Source organism: Neovison vison, chromosome 1 (assembly GCF_020171115.1).
Source record: "Neovison vison isolate M4711 chromosome 1, ASM_NN_V1, whole genome shotgun sequence".
NCBI lineage: Eukaryota > Metazoa > Chordata > Mammalia > Carnivora > Mustelidae > Neogale > Neogale vison.
In genome coordinates, this window is record NC_058091.1 from 178,600,325 (window position 1) to 178,626,703 (window position 26,379).

The 26,379-nt window shown below is 43.4% G+C and overlaps 1 protein-coding gene across 5 annotated transcripts in view; it reads left to right on the forward strand.

Moving 5' to 3' along the window:
• Positions 1-26,379, forward strand: part of SNX24 (sorting nexin 24) — a 166,579-nt gene that overhangs the window by 86,090 nt on the left and 54,110 nt on the right. For 4 of the 5 annotated variants that reach the window (XM_044263792.1, XM_044263767.1, XM_044263800.1 and 1 more), the window contains exons 2-3: positions 4,975-5,058; positions 19,126-19,230. In XM_044263792.1, coding sequence (XP_044119727.1) covers positions 4,996-5,058; positions 19,126-19,230 — 168 coding nt within the window. In that variant the 5' untranslated portion in view covers positions 4,975-4,995. Of the gene's footprint in view, positions 1-1,509; positions 1,527-4,974; positions 5,059-19,125; positions 19,231-26,379 lie in introns of those variants that run through there. The other variant, XM_044263783.1, reaches the window with a different exon arrangement.

The following is a 26,379-nucleotide window of genomic DNA, read 5'->3' on the forward strand; positions in this document are numbered from 1 at the left end:
ATGGAATATATATGCATTGACTCACTCTTATACACTTACTTATTTATGAAAGTATTGAAGAAATATGGTATTCAACTTACCTTTGTTTTTTTCTCCTTAATGTCTCTTTTTTCCCTGGCTGCTTTTCAGATTTTTCTCTTTCTTACTGGTTTTAAAGAATTTGGTTGTGATTTGCCTAGGATTATGGGGTTTTTTCCCACCATGTCTCTTGTATTTGGATCCATTGGTTTTTTTCAGATCTGTGGTGTTATAGTTTCCCATCAAATTTGGAAAAATTTTGGTCATGATTTCTTTAAGTATATTTGTCTTTTCTGCCAGCCCCAGTCTCCTGTCTCTGCTCTCCTGTGGGGACTCCAATTACACATATATTCTTCTCTTTCAAGTTGTCCCGTAGTTTACTGATGCTCTGTTTAGCTATTTTTTAGTTTTTGTTCCCTTTTTTTTTCCTTTGGGACAGTTTCTGTTTCTGCATCTTTAAGCTCACTGAGCTTTTCTTCTGCAGTGTCTAGTCTGTTTAAACCCCATCCAGTGTATTTGTTTTAATTATCGATGTTGTTGATTTCATCAGTGGGACCCAGACTTCCTGTGTGTCTCTTTAGTATCTCCCATCGTCATGGTCACGCTTTCCTCTGGATTTCTATATAGAAGAAATTGCCTTGTAATAGTGATTTTAATGCTTTTGTCTACTGATTTTATCATCTGTGTGATTTCTGGATCAGTGTCTATTGACTGGTTGTTTTTTTTTTTTTTAATTTTTTTTTTTTAAGATTTTATTCATTTATTTGACAGAGAGAGATCACAAGTAGGCAGAGAGGCAGGCAGAGAGAGAGAGGAGGAAGCAGGCTCCCTGTTGAGCAGAGAGCCCGATGCGGGACTTGATCCCAGAACCCTGAGATCATGACCTGAGCCGAAGGCAGCGGCTTAACCCACTGAGCCACCCAGGCGCCCCGACTGGTTTTTCTTCTTATTGTGAGTTGTATTTTCCTGCCTCTTTTTTTTTTTAAATTTTAGGATTGTCTTTATTATTTATTTTTATTAACATATTTTATTAACATATTCTTTGTTTCAAGGGTACAGGTCTGTGAATCACCAGTCTTACACAATTCATAGCACTCACCATAGCACATACCCTCCCCAATGTCCATTCCCCAGCCACTCCATCTCTCCCACTGCCCCCCCTTTCCTTCTTCTTTTTGATGGGATGCGAGACCCTGTGAACTTTATCTTGTTAGGTACTAGATATTTTTATATTCCTAAAAATATTCTTGAACTTTGTCCTGGCATGTGGTTAAGTTACTTGGAAATAGTTTATATTCTTTAGGTCTTGTTTAAAGCTTTTTTTTTTTTTAAAGATTTTATTTATTTATTTGACAGAGAGAGAGAGAGAGACATCACAAGTACGCAGAGAGAGAGGAAGGGAAGCAGGCTCCCTGCCCAGTAGAGAGCCCGACGCGGGGCTCAATCCCAGGACCCCGGGATCATGACCCGAGCTGAAGGCAGAGGCCTCAACCCACTGAGCCACCCAGGTGCCCCTAAAGCTTTTTTTTTTTTTTAATATATACTGGACTAAAAGGGCCGTTAGTCTACTGTTAATTTTGTCCTACTACTAAGGCAAGACCTTTTTGAGAACTCTAACTAATGTTTCATGAATTATGAGGTTTTCTACCCTGGCATTTGGTAACAGGCTGTATGCCCAGTTATCTGTGAGCTTTGAGCACTCTTCTCACTAAGGTCTTCTTGTCCTTGGGTAAGTTTCCCCAATGCCATGTTTTGACAAGGGTTCAGCTAAATGCTGCAGGGAGACCTCTGGCAGGTCGCTGAAGTCATGTCTGTGTGCAGCTCACTCTGGCCCAGTACCCTGTCCACGGAACTGGCTTCCCCTCACTTCCCCTCAGGGCTCTGATTGCCTAACCATAGGGCTCAACTTCGTTTCTTTTGTCTCTCACTCTTCTTCATTTCCTCATGTCTGGTGTCTTGAGAGCCTTCTTTCCCACATATTTTGAATTGTTTCTGGTGGGAGAGTGAATCTGCTCCCTGTCACACCATCTTGACCAGACTTGGAAATCACCCTGCTCTAGGCTTTAATTTTCAAAAAAAATCTGTAAACAGAATTTCAGACTGGGAGTAGGTGGACAAGGACTTTTCCAGGCATTTGTGTCCAGATGTTGCACCTCTCACTGCCACTCTGCCTGGGGAGACGTTCTCTGACACTATGCTGTCTGAAACAACACCCTCATTCAGCTCTGTGTCATTACCCTGCTGCCTTATACTCCACAGGGCTTTTTATTTCCTGACTTCATTGTATTCATTCATATATTTATAGTCAACCTCCCTCACCAGGTGGGATAGATGCACCTGGAAGCCTGAGCTCTTGCCTCTTTTGTTCACTGCTGAATCCCCAGAGCCTAGAGCAACCCCTGAGTGCGTTGCAGCCCCTCAGTAAATATCTGCTAAATAAATGAACGAAAGAATGAATGAATGAATACCAGATACTGTGCTGCATGCTTTCCCAGCATTTCTTGTGCTGTCCCTACCTTAGAGGTAGGTAATAGCTACTCAGAGTTTGCCAAAAGAACAAAGCAGGAGAAAGATTTTCCAGGGAGCAGAGACAACATGTATCAGAAACTTACTAAAACAAAAACAAAAACAAAACAAAAAACAAAAAACCCCAACAACAACCACAGAAAGAAACTACGGCTGTGGAATTCAGGAAAATAAGATTTATTACATTGGTTCCATTTCTTCCTTCAGTTTGTCCTGGAAATTCTGATTAACCAACTTCCTTCCCAAGATATTAAATTTAAAAGAAGTCTGAACAATATAAGGGATATGGTACATTTTTGAAGTAGCAACAAAATAAAAATAATAGCATGAAAATGTACCACGCAGGTACATGTGTGGTGTGTGTGTGAGTGTGTATGTCCAAACTGCCCCCACCCCCACCCCCCATAAACTGAGTGACTGAAGAGTAACTGTGGAACTTGGTAATGGAGCCATCTGGTCGATAGAAGGGATGACATTCCATGAGGCAGCTGCTGTGTAATGTGTCTCATCCCCAGCCTTCAAGAGGGTGACCCGGTAGGTTGAGCCTTTCCGAGTCTTCAGCTTTCTGCTTCTGTGGCTTCTGCAGCAAACGTGCCAATTAAAGTGGTGGGTTTTATGATGACGCCTCCCGTAACTGGACTCGGAGCATAACTTCCATTTCTTTCCTGCCATTCTGCAGATGGAAAGTACTTCTCCTGCTCCCACATTGTCCTGATTTAACTCTGGGGCCTGACGCTAAAAAGGCACTCTGTGTCCTATTAACCAAACCTGTGTGTTGAAGCTGATCTTCTCGTGTCCGTGTTTCTCAGGGTGTTTCCCTCCTCCTCTTCCTGGCAGCGTCTTGGAGGGAGGGGAATTTTCTTTGGTGAATTAGTGAACAGAATATTTTTCTTAAAAATGGTAGACAGACATTCGAGACTTGGAAGCATATGGATCTGTTTTTAGAAGAGAGTATTTTCACAAATTGACCAAAGGAAAGTATTTTTTAAGGAGGTTTCTTAAAAAACCAAATGTTACTATAAGATACTGATTGAACTGGTAAATATTTACCAATTGTTTTAATAAAAGCAGGTTTCGGGGTGCCTGGGTGGCTCAGTGGGTTAAGCCTCTGCCTTCGGCCCAGGTCATGATCCCAGGGTCCTGGGATCGAGCCCTACATGGGGCTCTCTGCAGGGAGCCTGCTTCCCCCTCTCTGTCTGCCTGCCTCTCTGCCTATTTGTGAGCTCTATCTGTCAAATAAATAAATAAAATCTTTAAAAAAAAAAAAAAGCAGGTTTCTTCTGCTGAGTTATATGACACAAGATTTTGTTTCTGATTCAAAAAAGTACAAATCTACAAACACATTATGCGTTTGATGATATAATTTTGTCTTTTCAAGAAAAGTCATACGAGTCAGGGAGCAAGGTAGAGCCACAGGGAATGTGTTTTCATAATGTCAGTGTGTGCCCTTGTGTTTCATGAGCTAACTTAAGTTTTCTTTAGAATTAAAGTCAGCATGCTTCTAATACTTTCTGCTGTCCTGTGACCTCAACTCTGGCTTTTTCCAGAAGAGCAACTGAAACAAGAAATTAGGCTTACGAAACCATTGAACAATATCCATCATCTTGGCGTCGTCCACAACTTGCTCAGCAAAACAGGAGTCAAAGACACCCTCTTGAAAATAACAGATCACCTTCTCTTCCATTCTCACCCAGCGTCCTGCCCTTACCCCAGCTGAACATTGTGTTTTCATCAGCATTTCACAATGTTTCTCATCCCTTGCTCCCAGTTTTGACCCCCTGACCTAAGAATCAAGAAAATGTCATGTTAGTGCCTACTAATTAGCACACTCAGAGAGCCTTTTCTTCTGGCCTTTCAACCTCCTGTCACTGGCATCATGCCGGGAAAATGAGCCTTTACTACATTTTCCCTGTTTTGCAAACAGCAGAATAAGGCCCAGCTGAGACTAGAGATGAATATGCAGGTTAGGAAGGAATTAACCTAAAATGCACTGCCGTTTGCCTGATTGTCCTAGAGATGACACAGCACAGCCGTCATCGTCCTCATACCTGAAATGCTGGGGCCTGTCCCTTCTCTCAGGCTCTCATTCTTGTCCGAATGCTTTATTTTGATACCATCATACCCATTTGATGAAACAATCGTAAGGGGAGGAATGCGCTCTGATTAGGACGTTAAGGAGCTCGTGAACGCGTTTCAGTTTCTGTTAGACACGTTAAGGGGATACTTCAGTTTGTACTAACTAAAGCATTTGGCCTGAGCGCTCATTAATCAGTGCTGTTGGCCCAGGGTCTCCTGAGCCTTCTGGGTTTTGGGGGATCAGCTACTGTAATTAAAGGGATGAAATATATCATGGTCACAAACTTACCACATCAGACGATTGAGGGTTTTGAACGGGTGGAATTAATCTTTTTTTATTTTTTTTTTCCTTAGGTGTTTAAGATAGAAGTGCTAATGAATGGAAGAAAACACTTTGTTGAAAAAAGGTACAGCGAATTTCACGCCTTGCACAAAAAGGTAACTCCCCCCCCCTTTTTCCTTATACGGTAGATGCTGTACGGTTAAAACTGCTTTCTTTATTTTCTGAGAGCATGAATAGTTCTTGGCACAGTAGGATTTCTTTGATCGTGGATTAAGTTTTCTTTTCAATTATTTAGTCACCTGAAAGTGTGCTTCCTGAGGCGGTGGGTTTTCTGTTCAGATCTTTTACATAAATAGATGAGAGTTGCAAGCTTTTGCAGGAATTTGAGAGGTTCACAGAGAATCAGACTCAGACCCGACCCTTTCCATCAAGTAGACCTCACGTGCTTTACAAGAAGGAGAGAAGGAAGCAGATGGTGATTGTAGGGGGAGAAATTTATTAAAAGCAATGGACACTTATACGTTCCTGGAAAAGATAACATGTGTGGCGCGTGTATTCAAGCACTTGCACGTGTATTCAAGGACTCTTTGGTGAACGTGTGTAAGGAGAACATGTATCATTCTTTTGCATTGTAAAGACTTGACAAGATGGGTGTTTGAGTTCTTGGATTCATATTGTTACAAGTCTTAGAGAAAAGATACAAGAATACAGGAAGAGTGGCTGAGTTTGGGGAGAAAGAGTAAAGAATAGAAGGGCAAATTTTTTTGTTGTTGTTTTCTGCCAAAATTTAATGTTTTGCAGGTTAGGAATTATTACTGAGGGACTGACATTATCTTGATAACTGGACCTAGCTCGTGAATGTATAAGTGTAAGTGTGTGCACGCACATGTAAATGTATGCCCTGATCCATTTTCTTTACTTCTGTCACTTTATTAGGTAAGAAGTTAGATGGGAAGATACTAAGTAAATATGAAGAAAGATAGTCTATTCTTTTAATTTCATTGAAGACCTCTTAAAGTGTCTGGGAACTGTTAGCACATAAATGACATGACAATGTGCTTATTCTATACTAAAAGTTTCTTAGTGTTTCTTTAAAAATTAGATTTCCCACTTTTTTTTTTCTTTAAGTCAGGAGAGTGGAATATTGAGTATAAACTTTAACAGGATATTACAGAGAAATTAGTGAAACTCTTTCCCTCTGTATACTTTTCTCTTATGATGGTAAGGGATAATATACATGTCATTCTTCTGTTAAAATTTTGTTAAATCCAGCTTTGCTTCCAAAAGAAACAGTGCAGGTGGATGTGGATTTAGACCAGATGTTGCCGTTAGCCTTTATAAAACTCCTACCCAGGGGTCTTAAAGAGGAGCAAACTTGGAATCTGGGTCTCCATGCCTTCTTGAGGGATTGTTTTTGCTTGCTTGTGTTTCAAGGAAACAGATTCTAGGGAGATTTCCTCAGGGTACTGCATGAACTAAATTCCTACACTAAGATTAAAACCAGAGCCGCAACCCCTGCTCAGCCTTTCAAGAGCCAAGAATGGACCAAGGGGCCTGTCAAAGGCAGGCTCCCTTCCTCACCTCCCAACTCACCATGACCTTGACACAACCTTGCGGTCCCCACCAGATCCTCCTCCACCAACTCCACACCCTGCACAGCAGGTGACTGACAATTAGGCCCACCGTGCATGAGAGACTCCCATGCCACTCACCCCTGCAGGGTCCTTCCTCCTGTTCTCTAACGGGATTTTATTTTCTGCCCAAGATTGATAGGTAGTTCTCAGAAAATCAGAGTCAGAAAAAATTTCTAGGTGTCTCAGACTCTTCCCTCAAATTCTGCAGTTCCTGTTAATAATTTTAGCTATTCCTGTAATCATATCGGTAGGCCTACCAGAGTTGAGAGTAGAAATTCTCAAATTTCTCAATTTTGCATGTTTAAAACATCCTGACAGCCTGGTGGTGGCTATTAAGGAGGGCACGTATTACATGGAGCACTGAGTGTGGTGCATAAACAATGAGTCCTGGAACACTGGAAAAATAAAATAAAATAAAATAAAATAAAACATCCCGACAAAGATGTAGAGATAAAAATAGCTTCATAAGGCAGAGTTGTAGTTATGTGTTTACTTACTTCTACATTGTAGCACAGAAAGCAGCTGCCAGATGTCTCCTTTCCTTGCCCCAGTGCAATTGTATGTGGTCTGGCTTAAAGGTGACCATAGAAGATAGCTAAGTATAAATCATGGCAGGATGTGAAAAAAGCAGAAATCTGTAGCCTTGACTGGAAAACTGTGTTACGGATGAAAATCAGCAAAAAATTTGCTCAGGTTTTATTGCTTGCTACCATGATGTTGTATAGTTTGACTGTTTTATGACCATTTGGATACCCCTGTTTATATATTTGAATTTTGTGATGTGTTTTAAGTGTTATATTTTTATATGTTTATGTTATTTTTTATATATGTATATTTCCTTTTTACATTCAGTCAAATCTCTTATTTAATCTTCCGGAAATACTCACCCTTTTCGGCAGTCTGCACAGTTTGCTGTGTGGTCAGCGTCCTGGTCTTTCTGACATTCTACATTGTATTTCTTACTTGGTAAGCGTGTTTGGCCTGTGTCCCCATGTTAATTCGAAAATGATGCATGAGTTCTTTACCAAGCGCTTTGCATCTTTAGAATAATGGGCACAGAGCTCTTCTCCATACTCTAGAGGCAGACAAGTGTGCCTCCTGGCTTCTTGTCAGACTAATTTTGAGGCAGAAACTAAGACCATTAACCCATTTCACAGTTCGTGTGGTCGTCTAAGGAAAGTTCTAAATGATTATTACTTCCCCCCAATTTTTATAATTGTTGATATTAAAATACAAAGATAATATCCCAGTTGTTTACACATTTCTTAGGATTTCTTTCTATTTGTTGAAAACATTCAAGAGGTGGTTTTTTGGTTTTTGTTTTTCCTTTCCAATAAATTTTAGACTATAAACCTAAACTTCGCAAAAAGTTTGGGGTCAGGGAAGTTATCCATTGTTACTGACACATATTTCTACTATCCTACTATATATAATTCCTCTTATCCTTTGTTTCTTGAAATTTTATTTTAAGATTTTATTTTTAAGGCTAAAATTAACAACTCAGGGAATGACAGATGCTGGCGAGGATGCAGAGAAAGGGGAACCCTCCTACACTATTGGTGGGAATGCAAGCTAGTGCAACCACTCTGGAAAACAGCTTGGAGGTTCCTCAAAATTTGAAAATAGAGCTACCCTATGACCCCGCAATTGCACTACTGGGTATTTACCCTAAAGATACAAACGTAGTGATCCAAAAGGCTAAGTGCTCCCGAATATTTATAGCAGCAATGTCCACAATAGCCAAACTATGGAAAGAACCTAGATGTCCATCAACAGATGAATGGATAAAGAAGATGTGGTATATATACACAATGGAATACTATGCAGCCATCAAAAGAAATGAAATCTTGCCATTGGCGATGACGTGGATGGAACTAGAGGGTATCATGCTTAGCGAAATAAGTCAATCGGAGAAAGACATATGATCTCCCTGATATGAGGAAGTGGAGAGGCAACATGGGGACTTTGGGGGGAGGAAAAGAATAAATAAAACAAGATGGGATCAGGAGGGAGACAAACCATAACAGACTCTTAATCTCACCAAACAAACTGAGGGTTACTGGGGGGAGGGGTTAGGGAGAGAAGGCTGGGGCTATGGGCACTGGGGAGGGTATATGCTGGGGTGAGTGCTGTGAAGTGTGTAAACCTGGCGATTTACAGACCTGTACCCCTGGGGCTAATAATACATTGTGTGTTTATAAAAAAAATTATTTAAAAAAATCATCACAAGGGAAAAAAAAAGATTTTATTTTTAAGCAATCTCTACACCCAACCTAAGGCTCAAAATTGCAACCCTGAGATTAACAGTCAGTTACTCCACTGACTGAGCCAGCCAGATGCCCCTCTTTTCTTGAATCTTTTCTATTAGTAAAGCAAATGCTTCTGTGCTAACCGTGTTCCGGTGTGGTGATAATTCTAGTGCAGAAGTTCAGTGTGTAGTTCTTTAGAGCCAGAATGTTCCTGAGCCTGCCTTTACCTCTTCCTGGATCTTAAGTCCTTGGAGCAAATTGCATGGTCTTCCTAAGTGCATGTGTAGGATAGGAATAATGACAGTACTAACTTCATAGGGTTACTTTATGAGCTAAAGGCGATTATATGCATCACATGGTTCATTTTCAATCATTTTTAAAAGATACTTATTTGAGAGAGAGTAAGAGTAAGAGAGCACAAGCAGGGGGAGCGGCAGAGGGAAGAGCAGGCTTCCCCACTAAGCGGGGAGCCTGATGCGGGGCTCTATCCCAGGACCCTGAGATGATGACCGAGCCAAAGGCAGACACTTAACTGACTGAGCTACCCAGGATCCCTGGTAAATTTCCAATTATTGATAGCCTTCATAAGATCTAATCTTTTCTGTACTCGGGATGGTTTCCTCATGCTCAATGATAAAAAGAAGCATTCTCTATCGAAGGGTTTGCATGTTTTTATAGCCTCTGATGTATATTGCCCAATGATGCTTCAAAATGGTTATAGCAGATTTATAACGCAACTGGCATATTTGAAAGTATCACAAAATCTTACCAGGTTTGAATATTACCCTCCCTTCACCCCCCCGAAATTATATTTATGTATGTGGCCTTGCTTCTGTTTTCCTTGGTAGGTCTTCAGTCTGTTTATTAGACATTGTCGTCCCTCTTTTGGAATTGTCTTTCTGCGGCGGTCTCATTTGTTCTTGCCCATCAGTTTGCGTGGCTTGTTAATAAAACATTCGCCATTGGCTGAAAGTAGTTTCCATGCAGGACCCCATGGCTATGACATTTATTTTCATTTACAAAAGCTTTACATTGGTATGCTCTCTGTTAGGTCAGTTCTCCCTCTCTGCGATTTTGGGTCACATCAGTCATCCAGAGCTATGAGGAGTATTTGATTCCTTTTTCTTTTAGCTTTTCCTGGTGGGTGTGTTTCATAGCAGGCGCTTTGAACCCCCAGAATCAGCACAGCGTTGACGGACGTGCAGATTCTGGGTTATTACCCAGCCAAGCCCAGTTGTCTGCCTATTCAACCAGCATCCCACATGATGGGGCATCCCAGTACCTCTTGAAGTCTGACAGGTCCTATTGTGTGGTTCTATTTTTAGTCGCTTCTCTTCAACAACCCTCCCCACCCACCTCCCCCCATCACAGGCACTGAAGCCACAAGGTCTGAAACCCTGAGGTGTCTCTCACTCCTTTCTCTTACCTCCCGTATTCACAGGGTCATCAAGTCCTATTGATGGAGTCCCCTGAGTCCTCAAAATTTGTATACTATGCACCGTTTAACTTATCCCTTTCTCCTCTGCCCTCCCAAGCCAATGTCTTACCATTTTATAAGCATTGCTCTGTTTCTGATCCTTGTCTTCTGATTCACCCTTTGGTGCAGATCAGTTTCCCTAAAGCACCATTTCATTCCATTCTTCATTCTTTCCCTCTTCATTCCCAAATACATTGCAGTGGGTCTGTGTTGTCAACCGTATCATGGACCTTGACCCTCAAGGCCAGTAATCTTAGACTCTTTATATTAGCTTCTAATTAGTTCCTCCTGGGAGGCTCTGGAAGAGAATCGTTTCCCTGCCTTTTCCAGCTTCTGGAAGCTGCTCAGTCTGCGGTTTGTGGCCTCTTCCGTCTCGAAAGCCAGCACTAAGTCCCCTGCAGGTTCTGTTTCTGTCTTCTTCTGTCCCGTCCTCACATCTCCCCTCTCTGACGGGGACACTTCAGCCTCTCCCTTGAGGTTACCTTGGTCGTACCTGTGTAATCCCAGATAATGTCTCCATCTCAAGAGGCTTGATTTAATCTCACCCTTCAGCCATGTACTGTGACACGGTGTTAGGTTCCGAGGATCCGGAGTGGACATCTTTGGGGAGAGCCATTATTGTGTCAACCACAATCCTGTTTTCTGGTCGACCTTATTTCTCACTTTCTCATAAGAAGACAGCAATGGCCACCAAGCCAGTCTCCCCATTCACTCCAGTGTATGAAAATCACTTTTTCTGCCTTTGCTATGCCATGTGGCAAAGAGGTCATTAAAACTTGGTTGTCCCTAAGTCTTGTCCTACTAGAAGACTCATTTTTTATAAAAGGAACCACATCTTATTTTTTGTATCTTCCTCACTGCCTGCTAGTGTTGGGCTCTTATTGGGCATTATTTGGCCAATGGGATGTTTGGAGGATATTATGCATATTTATGAATTACTGGAGGAATAATTGGGGTGAAAAAAATGGGGTTTGAGCTCACTGTAATTTCTATCCCACGTTCCACTTGGGAAGTCTATTGGAGCTCTCCACTCCTAGATGGGAAACCCAGAACCTGCACCACACTGAAACCCAGGCAGGGCCCGACGCATTGGAGCTCTCCACTCCTAGATGGGAAACCCAGAACCTGCACCACACTGAAACCCAGGCAGGGCCCGACGCTGTTCTCCTCTGTTCACTTTTCATATAGTATCCTTTTTAAAAATGAAGTGATTCATTCATGTGGTTCCCTCCACACTGCTCGGGCCCAGACCCTGGTGACAGGGAGAGCCTTCAGCTTGCACGTGCTTCCCCTGTGCCCCTGCGACCTCTGCCCACATCCCCTAGAGACAGGCAGTTGCAGTGGGGGTCCTTGAGAACAGCTCGACCTCCTTTAGCTCCCTAAGCCTACGATCCCGGGAGTGGGGAGACCAGCTTCGCCAGCAGGGCCAGCTGCTGAGTCTGGGCCTCCCCGGCGGTTGGCTCTCAGCTCCAGCCTGGAGGTCTCATGGAAATAGGGAGCTGGTTCATGTCTAAATAAACTGCCCTCTTTTTTGTGACTGCCTCCTTTTGGCTTGAATAAAATATTCCATTCTTGTATTCGAATTCACGAAGTACACATTTCAGAGGAACCCCAGAGCTGCCTTACGGGGTTAAATCAGGGGCATGACACCACGGCTTGTGTTTCTAGAGGGAACTCTAGGGGCAGAGGGAGGCCAAGGCGGAGTGAAAGATTGACTTTTACCCTAAAGGCTCCCCCCTCTTCCCTTTTTTGTTCCATTTCCATCTTTTTATTCATGTGCTCTGGAAAGTATCTGTGTTCCTTTCTGGAAAAAGGTCACTACTGGTGTGCCTGGGTGGCCCAGTCCATTGAGCATCCCACTCTTGGTTTTGGCTCAGATCATGATTTCAGGTTCTGGGATCCAGCTGCAACCAGCTTGGAGCTCAGCAAGGAGTCTGCTTGAGATTCCTTTGCCCTCCCTGTTCTTCTGCTCCTCCCCAACACTCATGCACTCTCTTTCTCTCTCTCTCTCTCTCTCAAATGAATAAATAAATAAAATCTTAAAAAAAAAAAAGAAAGAAAGAAAACGGCCACTATCACCAGTGTGTAAATGGCACATCTGCATGGAGTAAGTTCTGTGTATGCTCTTCTCATGGTATGAAAAAGAAAGAGGGGGACGCCTAGCTGACTTCAGTCTGTGGAGCTGACAGCTCTTGATCCCCGGGTTGTGAGTTCAAGCCCCACGTCGGATGTAGAGATGACTTGAAAATAAATAAGTATATAAAATCTTCACACACACACACAAAAAACAAACAAAGGAAAAGGAGTGATCGCCCCACGTGAAGGCGACGGCTTGCTGTATTGTGGAATATGGGGACTGTCGTTGTGGACCAGAAAGGCCACATGGCCGGACGCAGCCTGGCCGAAACAGTAAATCATCAGAGGGAGTGGCAGACGAGTATTTATCTTATGAGCAGCTGAGCCCTGCTGGAAACATATTGTCTTGGGTTTGTCTCTCCTCATCTAAAGCCATTCATTACTCACCTACAAATGCTGTCACAGGTCCCCGCAGCTACGATGATCGGTTTCCTGCACACTCCTGACGTAAATAAAAAGGAAAAGTGTTTTCAGGACTGTATCTTCAAGATTTTTTTAAAAAAAAGAGAGAGAGGGAGAGACAGATAATGGAGTTGATTTTCTATTTTACAATGTAAGCCATGTCATGATTCAGTAGTTCTAAAGGCAGTTTCTTTTTGCTTTAAACTGGAACTGAATAAACTTATTACCACAGAATAATTGAGCATTTAGGGCTTTGTTCCTGTTTGAGAAATACCTCAAATGGTAGAGGTGAGATAAGTATTTATTTCCTTACAGACAGTCATAAATTGTTTCTCTCTCCTTCTCTGTCCCTCCTTCTCCCCCCCTTCCCCTCTTACCTCAATATTGGATCAGTCTCATCAGTAAATGAACATGGTGTAGGATTTTCTATTTAACACAATAAAACCCAGCTTTGAGGGGCGCCTGGGTGGCTCAGTGGTTTAAAGCCTCTGCCTTCAGCTCGGCTCAGCAGGGAGCCTGCTTCCTCCCCTCTCTCTCTGCCTGCCTCTCTGCCTACTTGTGATCTCTCTTTCTGCCAAATAAATAAAATCTTAAAAAAAAAAAATAGAAAACCCCACCTTCGACTCCACCCTTCTCTCCCATGTTGCCCCCATTACTCTCCTTTCTTGGCAGAATTCCTTGACAGAGGAGGCTCTGGTTTCCCACTTCTTACTCGCTCTTTACCCTCGCTGGGTGCAGCCTGACCGTGCCCACTTCTTGGAACACTTCGCTGCCCAAATCTGTGGTTTCCACCCCTGCTCAGTGAGGGACTGCCTGCTTTTCCACCCTGCCCCTCGGCGTTGGGGGCTCTCAGCCCTTGTATCAGTGCCCCATTGGAGTGGAACAGATCACCACACACTCAGCAGCATAAAGCAAGATGACTGTATCCGCTCAGAGTTTCTTTGGGTCAGGAGTCTGCAATGCAGGTTTACTGGGTTCTCTGCTTAGGGCCTCATCATGCCGACATCCGGTGTCGTCAAGGGTTTGTTCCCATCTGGGCTCAGGGTCCTCTCCCAAGCTCATTTTGGGGAGACTCTGTTTCTTGCTGTTGTGGGACTGAGGCCCCTTTTTGCTTGCTGACTATTGGCCAGGGGTAGCTCTCAGCTCTTTGAGGCGACCCCCAAGTCAAAGCCATGGGGCTATAACATGGCAAAGCCTGAGGTCTGCTAGGACTGCATCTCATAAAAGGTAACCTGCTCAAGGGAGTGACTATCCCCCACCACATTCACAGATGCTGTCTGAACCCAAGGGAAGGGATACTGTAGCACATGGACCAAGAGACAGGGGTCTGGGGGGCTGTTCTTGTATTCTGCCATTGCTATAATTTTTTTTCTGTCTGTGCCAATGGAGAAATTCACACTGTCATCTAGTTTCATGGTTCTGGATTCCACTTAGAGATCCAGTGCCCAGATCTATGACCCCTATCTACCTGCCTACCAGTTATCTCTATTTGAGTGCCCGGTGGGCCTCCTGTTAAAATCACCAGAAGCAAACAATGGATTCCTTTATGCCAAGATTATTTTTGGTTGGATATAACAGAAAGTTGACTAGGTTTCTTAAACAAGTGAGAGATGATTCTCATACAGCAACAAAACTAAAAGCAGGCAGGTCAAGCTGATATAGTAATTCCACAGTATCCATGTTCCAAGCTCCTTTTTTTTTTTTCTTTTTTAACCTTTGCACCTGCCTTGCATCCTTCTGGTTATAATGTAGCTGCTGTCCCTCCAGCCTTGTTTCTGCATTTCTGTCAGGATGAAGGGCCATTTTCTTTTTTTCTTTTCTTTCTGTCTTTCCTTCTTTTGTTTTTTTTCTTTTCCTCTTCTTTTTTCTTTTCTTTGTTCTGAGCATCTTTTCTTTCTCCATACCCCTACAGCCTCTACTTGTCCTATTTCCACTGTCAGAACCATAGATAGTATAGATAGCCTAAATCACCCTGTCTTTTGCCTGGATTTCTTCAACAGAAGCTTCTGACCGGTCTCTCCACAGTGACTCCCTCCCTCTTACAGTGCATCTTGCTTATGAAATCTAGCATGACCTCCTTAAAGTAAATTTCTATGAGGTCATTCCCTTGTTGAAGACATTGACTAAGCTTCCTATATAAAATGAGCACAATTTCCTACGTAGCCTCCAAGGCCCTACAGTGTGCAGTGCTGCCGCCTCCCTGAACTCGTCTCCTCCTGGCTGTGTCCCAAACAGCAGGCTTGGCCCCTGCTCCCCATTGCTCCATCTGCTGTAACGTTCCTTCGCCAGCTCCTTGCCTGGCTCCCCACCTGCGTGATTCCCATCACTCCTCAGACATTCCCACCTCACACAGTCCCTCCGCTCCCACCCCTTTCTGTTACTATCTGCGCCCACCCTGTTTTATTACCTCGTGTATTGTTTCTCGTCTTTTCCTGGTATGTGAGCCCCCCACGCACCAGGAGTGTCTCTAGCACTGGACTGACATGGAGGAGAGGCTCAGTGTCTTCTGCTCCATGACCGCCTTCAGGGGCTCTTGCTCCCCTCTGGAACTGATCTTTTCTAATAGAGGATTATCTCCTTGATCATTCGTCTTTCCCATATTATCTACTGCATGGAAGCAACCTTCTTCCAGAAAGTCCCCTCTCCAAATCTGCTGTCCGGCGAGTCCCTTCCTCACACGGATGGGGCAGAGCTTTGAGTCCTGATCCTCTTCTTTTTCTTCTTTGCTTTCGGCTGTTTTCGGGAGTTACAGCCTCAGCTTCCTTTGTATAGAAGAAGCCATAGAAGGTCAAGGTGCCCAGTGGGTTCTTAATCTGAAGATCTGTATGAAGTCACATAATTCTTCCATCATTTCTTTGAGAATTTCTTTTCTCCTTTATGGAATGCTTATTGATTTTTTTTAAATTAAACTTCCTGGATTAATCCTCATGGTGTTTTTCTTTTCACCTAACTTTGCTCTCACTCTCTTTTGTTGTACAGTTTGAGAGACGTCCATGATTGTATGTTCTACCTCTTTTAATTTTTTATGTCCGTCTCATGTTTTTTTTTTAATTTTCTAAAAAAAACTCATTCTTTTTTTTTTTTTTTTTTGGAATAGCAACCTCTTCTTATTTTATAGAAGCAATATCTTCTCAAAAAAAAAAAAAAAAGAAGAAGCCCTATCTTCTCAAATCTCCCTGCAGGTACTAAGTAGCTATCAAAGATCTCCTCTGTTACTTGTTTTCTTTGGAGTTCATTGTTCCACTTGTTTTTCTTGTTCTTTCTTCTTTATAGTGCTGTCTTTGCTGAAATAGCTAGCCTCAGTTGCCCATCCAACTAGAGGAATTATTCTTGGTGTTTGTACCTCTGCCTTGGGTATGCTTGCCTGGTCCCTCTGTAGGGTGTGTCAGCTGGAGGGGCATCATCATAGGGAGTGAGAGGAGAGAGCCAGCTGTTAGAGTGGGGTCCCCACGGCAGGATGACATGCCCATATCTTTCATTCATTTTCCTGAGGGACACTGCCCCTTTTTTATGGGGTAGGGGTATGAGTACTAGAGATGCAGCCTGGTTGCTAGCCCCTTGCTTATGGAGGGTAATGGTAGAGTGTCCATTGGCACAAACCATGATGTTGTGTCATCCCAGTTCTTGGCTCTGCCCTCCTCTTACACCAGTCCCGAGCACAAAACTCTCAAGTCTGCTGAGAAGACAAGGGTCTCCACTCTTTGTGATTCCTTTCTTGAGGTGGCCTGGCCAGGGGCTTCCTCCTCTCTGTATTCTTCATTGACATACTCCTGCTTTCTGTCTTGTAGGAAGTTCTTACTCTCCTGGTAATTACTTCTCTGCCCCTTTGGTTTCATTCTTCTATGTCCCATTACCTTTGGCTTTTTGCCTTTTTTTTCTCTTTCTTTTTTGGAAGTCTATCAGAATTAAATTCAGGTACATAAAACAGAAAGTCCAAATACCAGTAACCCTCCCTTGCTTCTGGGACCTGTAATAAATCTTGTGACTCTGTGTCCCTTCTGTGGGTATAATGAAACTGTACCTTTACTCAAAACAAGCCTGTGGGGTTCATTTCCCCAGTGTGGGAGCTCAGATGCTCAGGGCTTGTGCCCCTCCCTCAGCAGGTCATAAGCTATATATTCTTTTTTTTTTTTTTAAGGTTTTCTTTTCTTTTTTAATAAGATTTTATTTATTTATGCATGTGTGTGAGAAAGAGAGAGAGCAAGCACAAGCAGACAGAGAGGCAGGCAGAGGCAGACAGAGAGAGAAGCAGGCTCCCTGCTGAGCTGAAAGCCTGATATGGGACTCCATCCCAGAACCCTGGGATCATGACCTGAGCTGAAGACAATAACTTAACTGACTGAGCCACTCAGGCATCCCTAATCTGTATATTCTTTTTTTTTTTTTTTTAAGAGAGATCACAAGTAGGCAGAGAGGCAGGCAGAGAGAGAGAGAGAGAGAGAGGGAAATAGGCTCCCTGCTGAGCAGACAACCCTATGTGGGGCTCCATCCCAGGACCCTGAGACCATGACCTCAGCTGAAGGCAGAGGCTTAACCCACTGAGCCACCCAGGCGCCCCGCTAATCTGTATATTCTTAATCAGCTCTGGCTTCTCACTACAGTCTCAGTAGGTTTTCCAAGTTTTTAATTAGAACATTAAACTTCATTCTGCTTTAGTGTATCAGTTTCAATATTGCTGCTGTAACATATTAACATAATCTTAGTAGCTTAAAACAAGACAGATTTACTTTTCTTTTTTTTTTTAATTTTTAATTTTTTAAATTTCTTTTCAGTGTACCAGAATTCATTGTTTATGCACCACACCCAGTGCTCCACGCACTACGTGCCCTCCATAATACCCACCACCTGGTTCACCCAACCTTCTACCCCCGCCCCTTCAAAACCCTCAGATTGTTTCTCAGAGTCCACAGTCTCTCATGGTTCATCTCCCACTCCAATTTCCCTCATCTCCCTTCTCCTCTCCATCTCTCTATGTCCTCTGTGTTATTCCTTATGCTCCACAAATAAGTGAAACCATATGATGATTGACTCTCTCTGCTTGACTTATTTCACTCAGCATCATCTCCTCCAGTCCTGTCCATGTTGATACAAAAGTGAGGATGTTTATCCTTCTTGAGGTCAAAAGTCTGAAATGAGTTTCACTGGGCTAAAATCAAGGCATCACGAGACTGAAGGGAAGCATTCATTCCCCTTCCTTTCCAGCTTCTAGAGATCACCTGGGCTCTGGACCCTTCCTCTGAGGTGGAAGCCAGCCATGTAGCATCTTCCAGACTCTCCCTGCCTCTGACCCTCCTGCTTCCCCCTTACAAGGAATTTTACTATTACACTGAGCCCACCTGGATCATCTAGGAGAGCCACTCCATTTTAAGACCCCTAATTGAATCACCTCTGCGAAGTGGCTGGCCTTGTAAAATAAAGTAACATTCACAGATTAGGGTGTCAATGTGGTAGACAGGCTGTGCCTACCACAGGCAGCTCTAACTCAAGTCCCAAAAGAATTTTCCTTTTTCATGTGGTTCCTTCAGACTGCTGCCCAGAAAGGCTTAGCGGAGAACCATGATTTTTCTTGAACAGATTTTGGACCTAATTCTTAGGAGCATTGGAAGCATCAGTCTTTCTCTTTTAAAAAGCTAAAGTTCATTCTGTTCCAGACTTTTGAGAAACTTTCCAAATGGTGTGGTCTAGTTTGCATGGCATTTCCAGCGGGATGGTTATAAACATTGCATTTTATTTGACTTTTTACATGAACTAATATGTAGAAAGTCTTTTCATCAGAAAAGTATTTCTTCTGAGCAAAATTTCTTTCTATTAATTGATTTTGGAAATTCTAAACTACTTTACCTCCATAATGATGCATTCACTAAACTTTTTTTTTTGCATTTACTGAATATAAAATTTTTCAGAAAAAAATAATTCTACTGTGAAATACTAGATGATACCCAACCATAACTACTACCAGAAACCCAAAACTCTTATTCTGAAACAAGAACATTTAGGATAGCTAAATAATTTTTTTAAAGATTTATTTTATTTTATTCATTTGAGAGAGACTCTCCAGCAGGTTCTGCTGAGCAGGGAGCATGGCACAGAGCTTGATCCCTGGATCCTGAGATCAACCTGAGCTGAAACCAGGAGTCAGACCCTCAACCAACTGAGCCACCCAGGCACTGTTGAGAACTTTTTAACAAAATTTAAATATAATTAAATTTTCTTCTGTCTCTTTATTGGAGATAGTAGTGGTTCATTTTCTTTTATTGGCTTTCCCCCCTCAAAGAATGTGTTTATAGCTGAGACATTTTTTTCCCCCTGTTTCTGTCTTTATAGCTGAAGAAATGTATAAAAACTCCAGAAATCCCTTCTAAACATGTTAGGAACTGGGTGCCAAAGGTCTTGGAACAACGGCGACAAGGTTTGGAAACATACTTACAGGTAAGACGTGTTTAGATCTGCAGTTAATATAATGTAGCTTAAATAAACTTGTATCTCAATATTTTATTCTCACAACTTATGGTGAGATGCAAAGTACATCAAGCAGTCAAACATTCTCTGTTAAAATAAGAAAGGTTTAAAATTATAAATATGTTGTTGATTCTTTTAGCTCTAATCAGCTTCTATTTGTAATAAGGTGAATGGAGGAAGTGAAAATTGCGTGTTACTGTAAAAACCAATGGAGAGAGGGTCTGTCCATTTTTTAGTTCAACTCTGCACATTACTGTGTCTTTGGGTTTTTGTTTTGTTGTTTTGTTTTGTTTTCTCTCCAAGATTTGTTGCTTTCTCCTAGCATTTGCCGAGCTATGGGGTTTGGGTTGCTGGGGACATAGAGAAACTGAATTTTCATTGGGTCTGGCTAGTCCATCTGTGGAACCATGTTGAGAATTGAAGTATAAAAATTGCCTCTGATGAAGGACCGACCTTGAAAATTAGAATGTGTGCTTTTAAAAGAATGCGTTCACATGCTCTTTTCTGCCACTGAGAGGAGCAAGCAGAACTACGGAAGTTGGAGGATAAGACAACAACTTGTCTGGAGTAAAAAGGAAAAACAAAAGGAAGGTTAGAACAATGTCATCTTCACTGTTTTGCCTTTTTTTTTTTTTTAAGATTTTATTTCTTTATTTGACGGAAAGAGAGAAAGAGCAAGCACAAGGAGAACACAGGCAGGGGCAGTGGCAAGCAGAGGGAGAAGCAGGCTCCCCACTGAGCAGAGAGCCTGATGCAGGACTCGATTCCAGGACCCTGGGATCATGACCTAAGCCGAAGGGAGAGGGTTAACTGATGGAGCCACCCAGGCGCCCCTGTTCGTTTCTTGGCTTTAAAATACAAAGGGCAGGGGCACCTGGGTGGCTCAGTGGATTAAAGCCTCTGCCTTCGGCTCAGGTCATGATCCCAGGGTCCTCGGATCGAGCCCCACATCGGGCTCTCTGCTCAGCAGGGAGCCTGTTTCCTTTCCTCTCTCTCGGCCGGCCTCTCTGCCTTCCTGTGATCTCTGTCAAATGAATTAAAAAAAAAAAAAATCTTAAAAAAATTAAAAACATAAAATACAAAGGGCAGAGGCTTAGTATGAATATTCTATGTCCTAGTTGATCCGCAGAGCACCACAGAGGGCAGGTGCTGGGACGGCTCAGGCTAGGTGCTCAGCCACGACACTGATCCCCTGAGAGAGATGCGTGGGATGACCCAGTGAGTGTGGCTGAGGGGATGAGGAAGAGAAGAGCTGGACCTCACCCAAGGATTACGGCTTAGCCATGAAGATCTCTCCCTCTGAGACATGTGATGTCGCAGAAACAGCAGCTCATACTGTGCTTTCCACGAATAATACTGCGCGACCCCTTTAAGCTTTCACGCCAGAATAGATGCTGTGTAGACGGGTCACTGTTGGCTCTGGGAAGCCAGCACACGGTGCCCGTGACAGACCTTCTGGGTGGTTGTGCCTGAATCGCTCTCGGTGAGAAGTTGTGGAGAAGCTGGCCCCGCAGGCTTGTACTCAGTGGTAAATTCAGACGACTCTCTCCCAGTACAAAGATGCCGGGAGTCTCTTGGTGGCCTTGTCTAGTCTTCCTGTCTTGACGGCGTTCAGCAAGGAAAGCTGACGCGCCGAAGGCCTGGCGAGCATCTGAGGAGGGTTGTCTGTACTGTTCTTGTGCTGCTTTGGGGCGCTGTGGACAGACCCTTCCCTGCGTCTCTCTGGAAGCGGGAGATGAAAGGAGACAGGGCCACAGATGACAGGACCGTGTGTGGCGGCGTGTTTGAGGCTGTGTATACGGGGCTGTGAGACTTCCAGAGATCCTGGCAACACTGTCGGGCAAAACCAAACCAAAAAAACCACGAGACTTTAGATGTTGTATGCAAAGGGTAAGAATTCATGTTCTCTGTAATTAAACGAAATAGGTAAACAATGCATGCTTATAGGCCACATTTTCCACAGATATTGTATATCTTCAGGCTTTCGCTGTGAAGCGTGCTCCTCTTTTTCCTCCCGCTGAATTTGACACATGACTTCCATTACCCCTCAGTGTAAACAGTTTAAGTTTGTACTTTGGATGTAAATACGCAGATAAAATCATCTGGCACAGAGAAGAGTTTACAGTGACTCTCAAATTGAGCTTAGAATTTTCTATTCTCAGAAATAGGGCTTGAAAGATGTGGTTGGGGACCGAGAGGGCTTGCTTCCTGTCGTGCATTTAATATTCATTTTCTTGTCGCTCGGGTCCTCGAGGAGGTCCAAGGAGCTCTCTCGTCTCCCTTCCCTTCCTGATTCCGTTTGCGGGCAGTGGGAGTTGGATGGAAGTTGTTGCAAAGATGAGTGGGAATGCTTTATCAATGTCAAATGAAACGAAAACCCTGGGTCGCATGTCTGTTTGGGATGCCTTTTGATGTTCAAGTCTCTGTAGGAGTAAGACAGTCTCGGCGTGCGCTGGACAGGATGGCCCTGTTCTGGCCTGTAAAACTGAGAAGGTGTTCACACCCCACCGCCGTAGCACCTAAAGCTCCCGGTGACATTAGAATGTTTTCTATTCCATGGGGCGCCTGGGTGGCTCAGTGGGTGAAAGCCTCTGCCATCGGCTCAGGTCATGATCCCAGGGTCCTGGGATGGAGCCCCACATTGGGCTCTCTGCTCAGCAGGGAGCCTGCTTCCCCCTCTCTCTCTGCCTACTTGTGATCTCTGTCAAATAAATAAATAAAATCTTTAAAAAAAAAAAAAAAAAAAGAATGTTTTCTAGTCCAGTCTGCCTCTTGTGCCTTATGCTCAGGATTATCCTTCTGGCCTCAGTTTCCCAACGATAGAACAGGCAGACTAGCACTTGAGAGGGCCACAGAAAACAACTGTACCCCTTGTCCAAAGATCGGCTAGTACCTTCAGGACCACGGGGGAGTGTGACAGCATTCCCTAAGGTTGCCCATACTGATCTTCTATTTTAGCGATGGAGAAACTGAACTCTGGTGTGGTTATGAAACCTGCCTCACTTAACTGAGTTCATCAGTTAAAGGCCTGGACTGAAATTTTAGTTTCTTAACTCCCTGGAGGCTCTTTTCATTCTGCATTGTGGATTTCTTTTCTTTTTTTTTTTTTTTTAAAGATTTTATTTATTTATTTGACAGAGATCACAAGTAGGCAGAGGCAGGCAGAGAGAGAGGAGGAAGCAGGCTCCCCGCTGAGCAGAGAGCCCGATGCGGGGCTCGATCCCAGGACCCCGAGATCATGACCCGAGCCGAAGGCAGTGGCTTAACCACTGAGCCACCCAGGCACCCCTGCATTGTGGATTTCTTAATGTCTCAGCCTTGACATAGTTTCATGTAAGGATATATTTATGAATAATCATAAAAGAGAAGGCCCTATAGTCATAAATGGTCACAATTTAATTAACTGCCCCTCGACTCCTTTGATAGATTGGTGATTTTTTTATTTTTTGTTTCTGTTTTGTTTTGTTTTTATTTTGATTGGTTATTTTTAAAATCTGTAACTTGAATATGTAGAATCCTATGAAAACTGTCAGCATACATCTGTTTTCCCTGTTAAGTCATCTACAGAGAAACCCACATCTTAAGAAGAATATATTACTTGGGGTGGGGGGGGGTCCCAAAGTGATTTGGCCCTCAGGCATGGTTTATAGAATACATCCTGCTTTTTTTTTTTTTTTTAAAGATTTTATTTATTTGATAGAGAGAGAGAGCACAAGCAGGGGGAGTGGCAGGCAGAGGGAGAGAGAGAAGCAAGCTTCCTGCCGAGCAAGGAGCCCATTGCTGGGCTCAATCCTGGGACCTCTGGGATCATGACGTGAGGCCCATTCCTAACCAGCCGAGCCATCCCAGAATACATCCTGCTTTGAGATGACTTCCCGTTTTTCTTGAGACCCCCTCTGAAATATAAGTACAAAAACTCCACAAGGAATGAACCTCCACAGGTCCATGCATGGATAGGCAGGGGGGAAATGGATCATCAGAGGACGAAAAATTTTTAACAGCTTTCGAGAAGATGGAATGTTCTGCTAGTGCATGAACAGATACAGCAGAGAGCAGAAAGCAGCAGCCCAAGAGCCTGTGGTAGAGGCGGGAGGCTACCTGCCCATGGCTTTGCTGGAGAATTTCTGGATTCAGAATCGGCAGGTGCAACTGAGAATCAGTGGGGCCATTCAGAATGCACACATGGGACAGGTGGCCCGGCCACTTGTTCTCTATAGAATATAGGCAGCTTGACGTTGGTGACCGAGCCAAAAATATTTTCAAAGACTTTTCTGTGCAAAACAAAACAATACACCGAAATATTAAGTAGAATGATCATGGAGAGCTAAGCCTTCTCGTACAGATAGTAGGGCCCCCAGTTCACAACCCTGTCTCTGCCAACGGAGCCCGGAGGACAGCTGACCACATTGCATGCGCCACCCACACTGTCTTTCCATGTGGAAGGAGGTCGGACAGAGCCACAGAGGAAAACCCACACACATGCCCCACCCCCCACTGCTTTCTTCAGGGAGAGCTGACAACCAGGGATCACCAGGCCTTTGAAGAACAAAAAAGACCGAGATGAACTGAACCACTGGCTTGTCAGCATAGAGATAATTCACAACACAAAGCATGTCCCCAGAATTGGCTTAATAAATCTAGAGAGCTGCCCCAAAGCCTTCCATCCAAAAGATGACACTAGGAAATTATAAGTCGAACAGTCGGGGACACAGAGGAGTTCTTGGGATTTGTTGTGTCCTCCCACTGGAACTATTACGTAGCTTCTCTCCATTTGGGAAGCCGTTCCCAAAAGTACAGCTACAAAATCTCTCCATCAAAAGATAAGACGCTGCGGATCTATCCAGATCTAACATCCTGGAGTCCTAGAAAGAAAGAAAAGGGGAAACTACCCAAGTAGAGGAGGGGATAATCAAAGGAAAATAGTTGACCATTTCCCCAAGCTTGGGGGCTGGGAGCTTTTAACGGAGACAAGGTGCAGAGCATCAAGAATGATGGAAACCCACCAAAGCTTAGACACATTGGCAAAATATCAGTATGTCGGAGATGAAGATCCATCCATACTCTTCCAGAAAAGAAAAACAAAGTGTGGTCGAGGTTGAGGTTCATTGGTGGTTCCATTTCCTCGTCCGAGGCTGGCTTCCTAGGCAGGTCCTTCTCTGTTCTTCCGTAGCAGTGTGAAACTGCTAGCTGGCTTGGTTTTTAGACAGCCATGGTCTGTGGGAAGTTGGCATTCAGACCTTGTTGCATCTGTTGCAATACTGAGAGATTTATGCTTCTGAGAAAGGGACCCACGTCGTAGGTCACTTCCTTGAGAACAGCAGAGGCTTATGTTTTTCCTCTTTTTATGTTTTCCTTTTTTTCCTAAGGAGGGAACCACAGCTAAATACACAGGGAGGGGCAGCTGGGTGGTTCAGTCAGTTAAGCGTCTGACTTCAGCTCAAGTCCTGGCATCGAGCTCTATGTCGGGGCACCCTGCTCAGCGGGAATTCTGCTTCTCCCTCCCCTTCCCCCTCCTCCCCCACTCATGCTCGCTCTCTCAAATAAATAAAGTCTTTAAATATATATATATACAGGAAGTGTTGGGAGGTAGAGTGAAGTGGCTCGTAGAAATCGTGATTGAGGATGATCTAAGCTTAAAAAATAAATAAATAAAAGCCTTAAAATTCACTGGAAGAAGACATTTGCCCAGCTGGTGTGGGGCGTGTTATCTAGTTCATGCAGACTGCAGTCTTCAGAAGACCTGACTACCTAGCTAGTCTGCCCCTCATGTGTTTTTAAAATCATGCAAGACGGTATACTGTTCTGTTGAGCCAGGAATCTGCCGTGGACCAGAGTTTTGGTGTTTTTGTTTTTGTTTTTTTTTTAACTCGGCCAGTAGTACACGGAGCATTTATTAAAATTGATGCCATGGGCTTGACAGTATGTCCTTACTAATTCTTGAGGCAGTGAGCTAGAAGTTCTATATAAGTGAGCTATATGAAGTTTGCTAAGCATGCTAATCAATCAGACTTGACTTACTGATCTCTAAGAAGAAAGGTGTGTTAAAATGTCCCACTTACATTTCTGTGATTGCTCCTATGATAGAGCTAAGGGCAACCATCCCTGCTTTCTCTTGGCCCCTCTCTTCCTGAGTTTTTGCTTTTCTTGCCTGCTATTGGATTGGTGGCAGATTCCCCCCGCCCACCCCACCTTTTTCTCTTTCCATTTTCTCTCCTCTGTTAGTTTGTATCTGTTCTTATCGAAGTTACCTGTTTTCTTTAGTCTCCTCCTGAACATGACAAGGACCTTGGGATGTTTCAAGTCTGATCACTCTAGATATGGGATGCTAGGTTGACAGCCTTTTTTTTTTTTTTTTTTTTTTTTCCCTTTAGCACTTGGAAACTATTGTGCTGCTCCCTTCTGGTTTCTGTGCCTTCTTTAAAAAAAAAAAAAAAAAAAATTCCCCGGTCATATTATTCTTTCCCCTCTCTATGTAAGATGCTGTTTTAAGATGTTTGTTTTCAAGATTTTGTCTTTGTCATTGGAAGCTTAATTATGGTGTCTTTCAGTGCATATTGCTTTGGGTTTTTCTTGTTTGGAGTTCTCTTCTTTATTTTCCCTTCCTGCTTTCTCCTCTCCCTCCAGGACTGTGATAATAGAAATACATGGCTTTTTGCTCTGGTTCCACAGAGACCTGGGTCTTCTCCGTGGTTTTGTTTCAGACTTTTTCTCTCCATTGGTCAGATAAGGTCACTGATGTTTTTCTGTCTTTCCATTTGCTGTCTTTTTCCTCCGCTCCTTCCATCCTGCTATTGAACCTGGTCCACGGGGCTTTTTATTTTGGTCACTGTATTTTTCAGTTCTAAAATTCCCACCGATTCTTCTTTATAGCTTTTATTTCTTTGCTGACACTTTATATTTCTTTTTTTTTTTTTAAGATTTTATTTATTTATTTGACAGAGCATGCACAAGCAGAGGGAGGGCGAGAAGCCGACTGCCAGTTGAGCAGGGAGCCCGACATGGGGCTTGGCCCCAGGCCCTTGGGATCATGACCTGAGCCGAAGGCAGATGCTTAATGACTGAGCCACCCAGGTGCTCCCCTTTATGTGTCTTTGTTGAGTGTTTATATTGTTTCTTTTG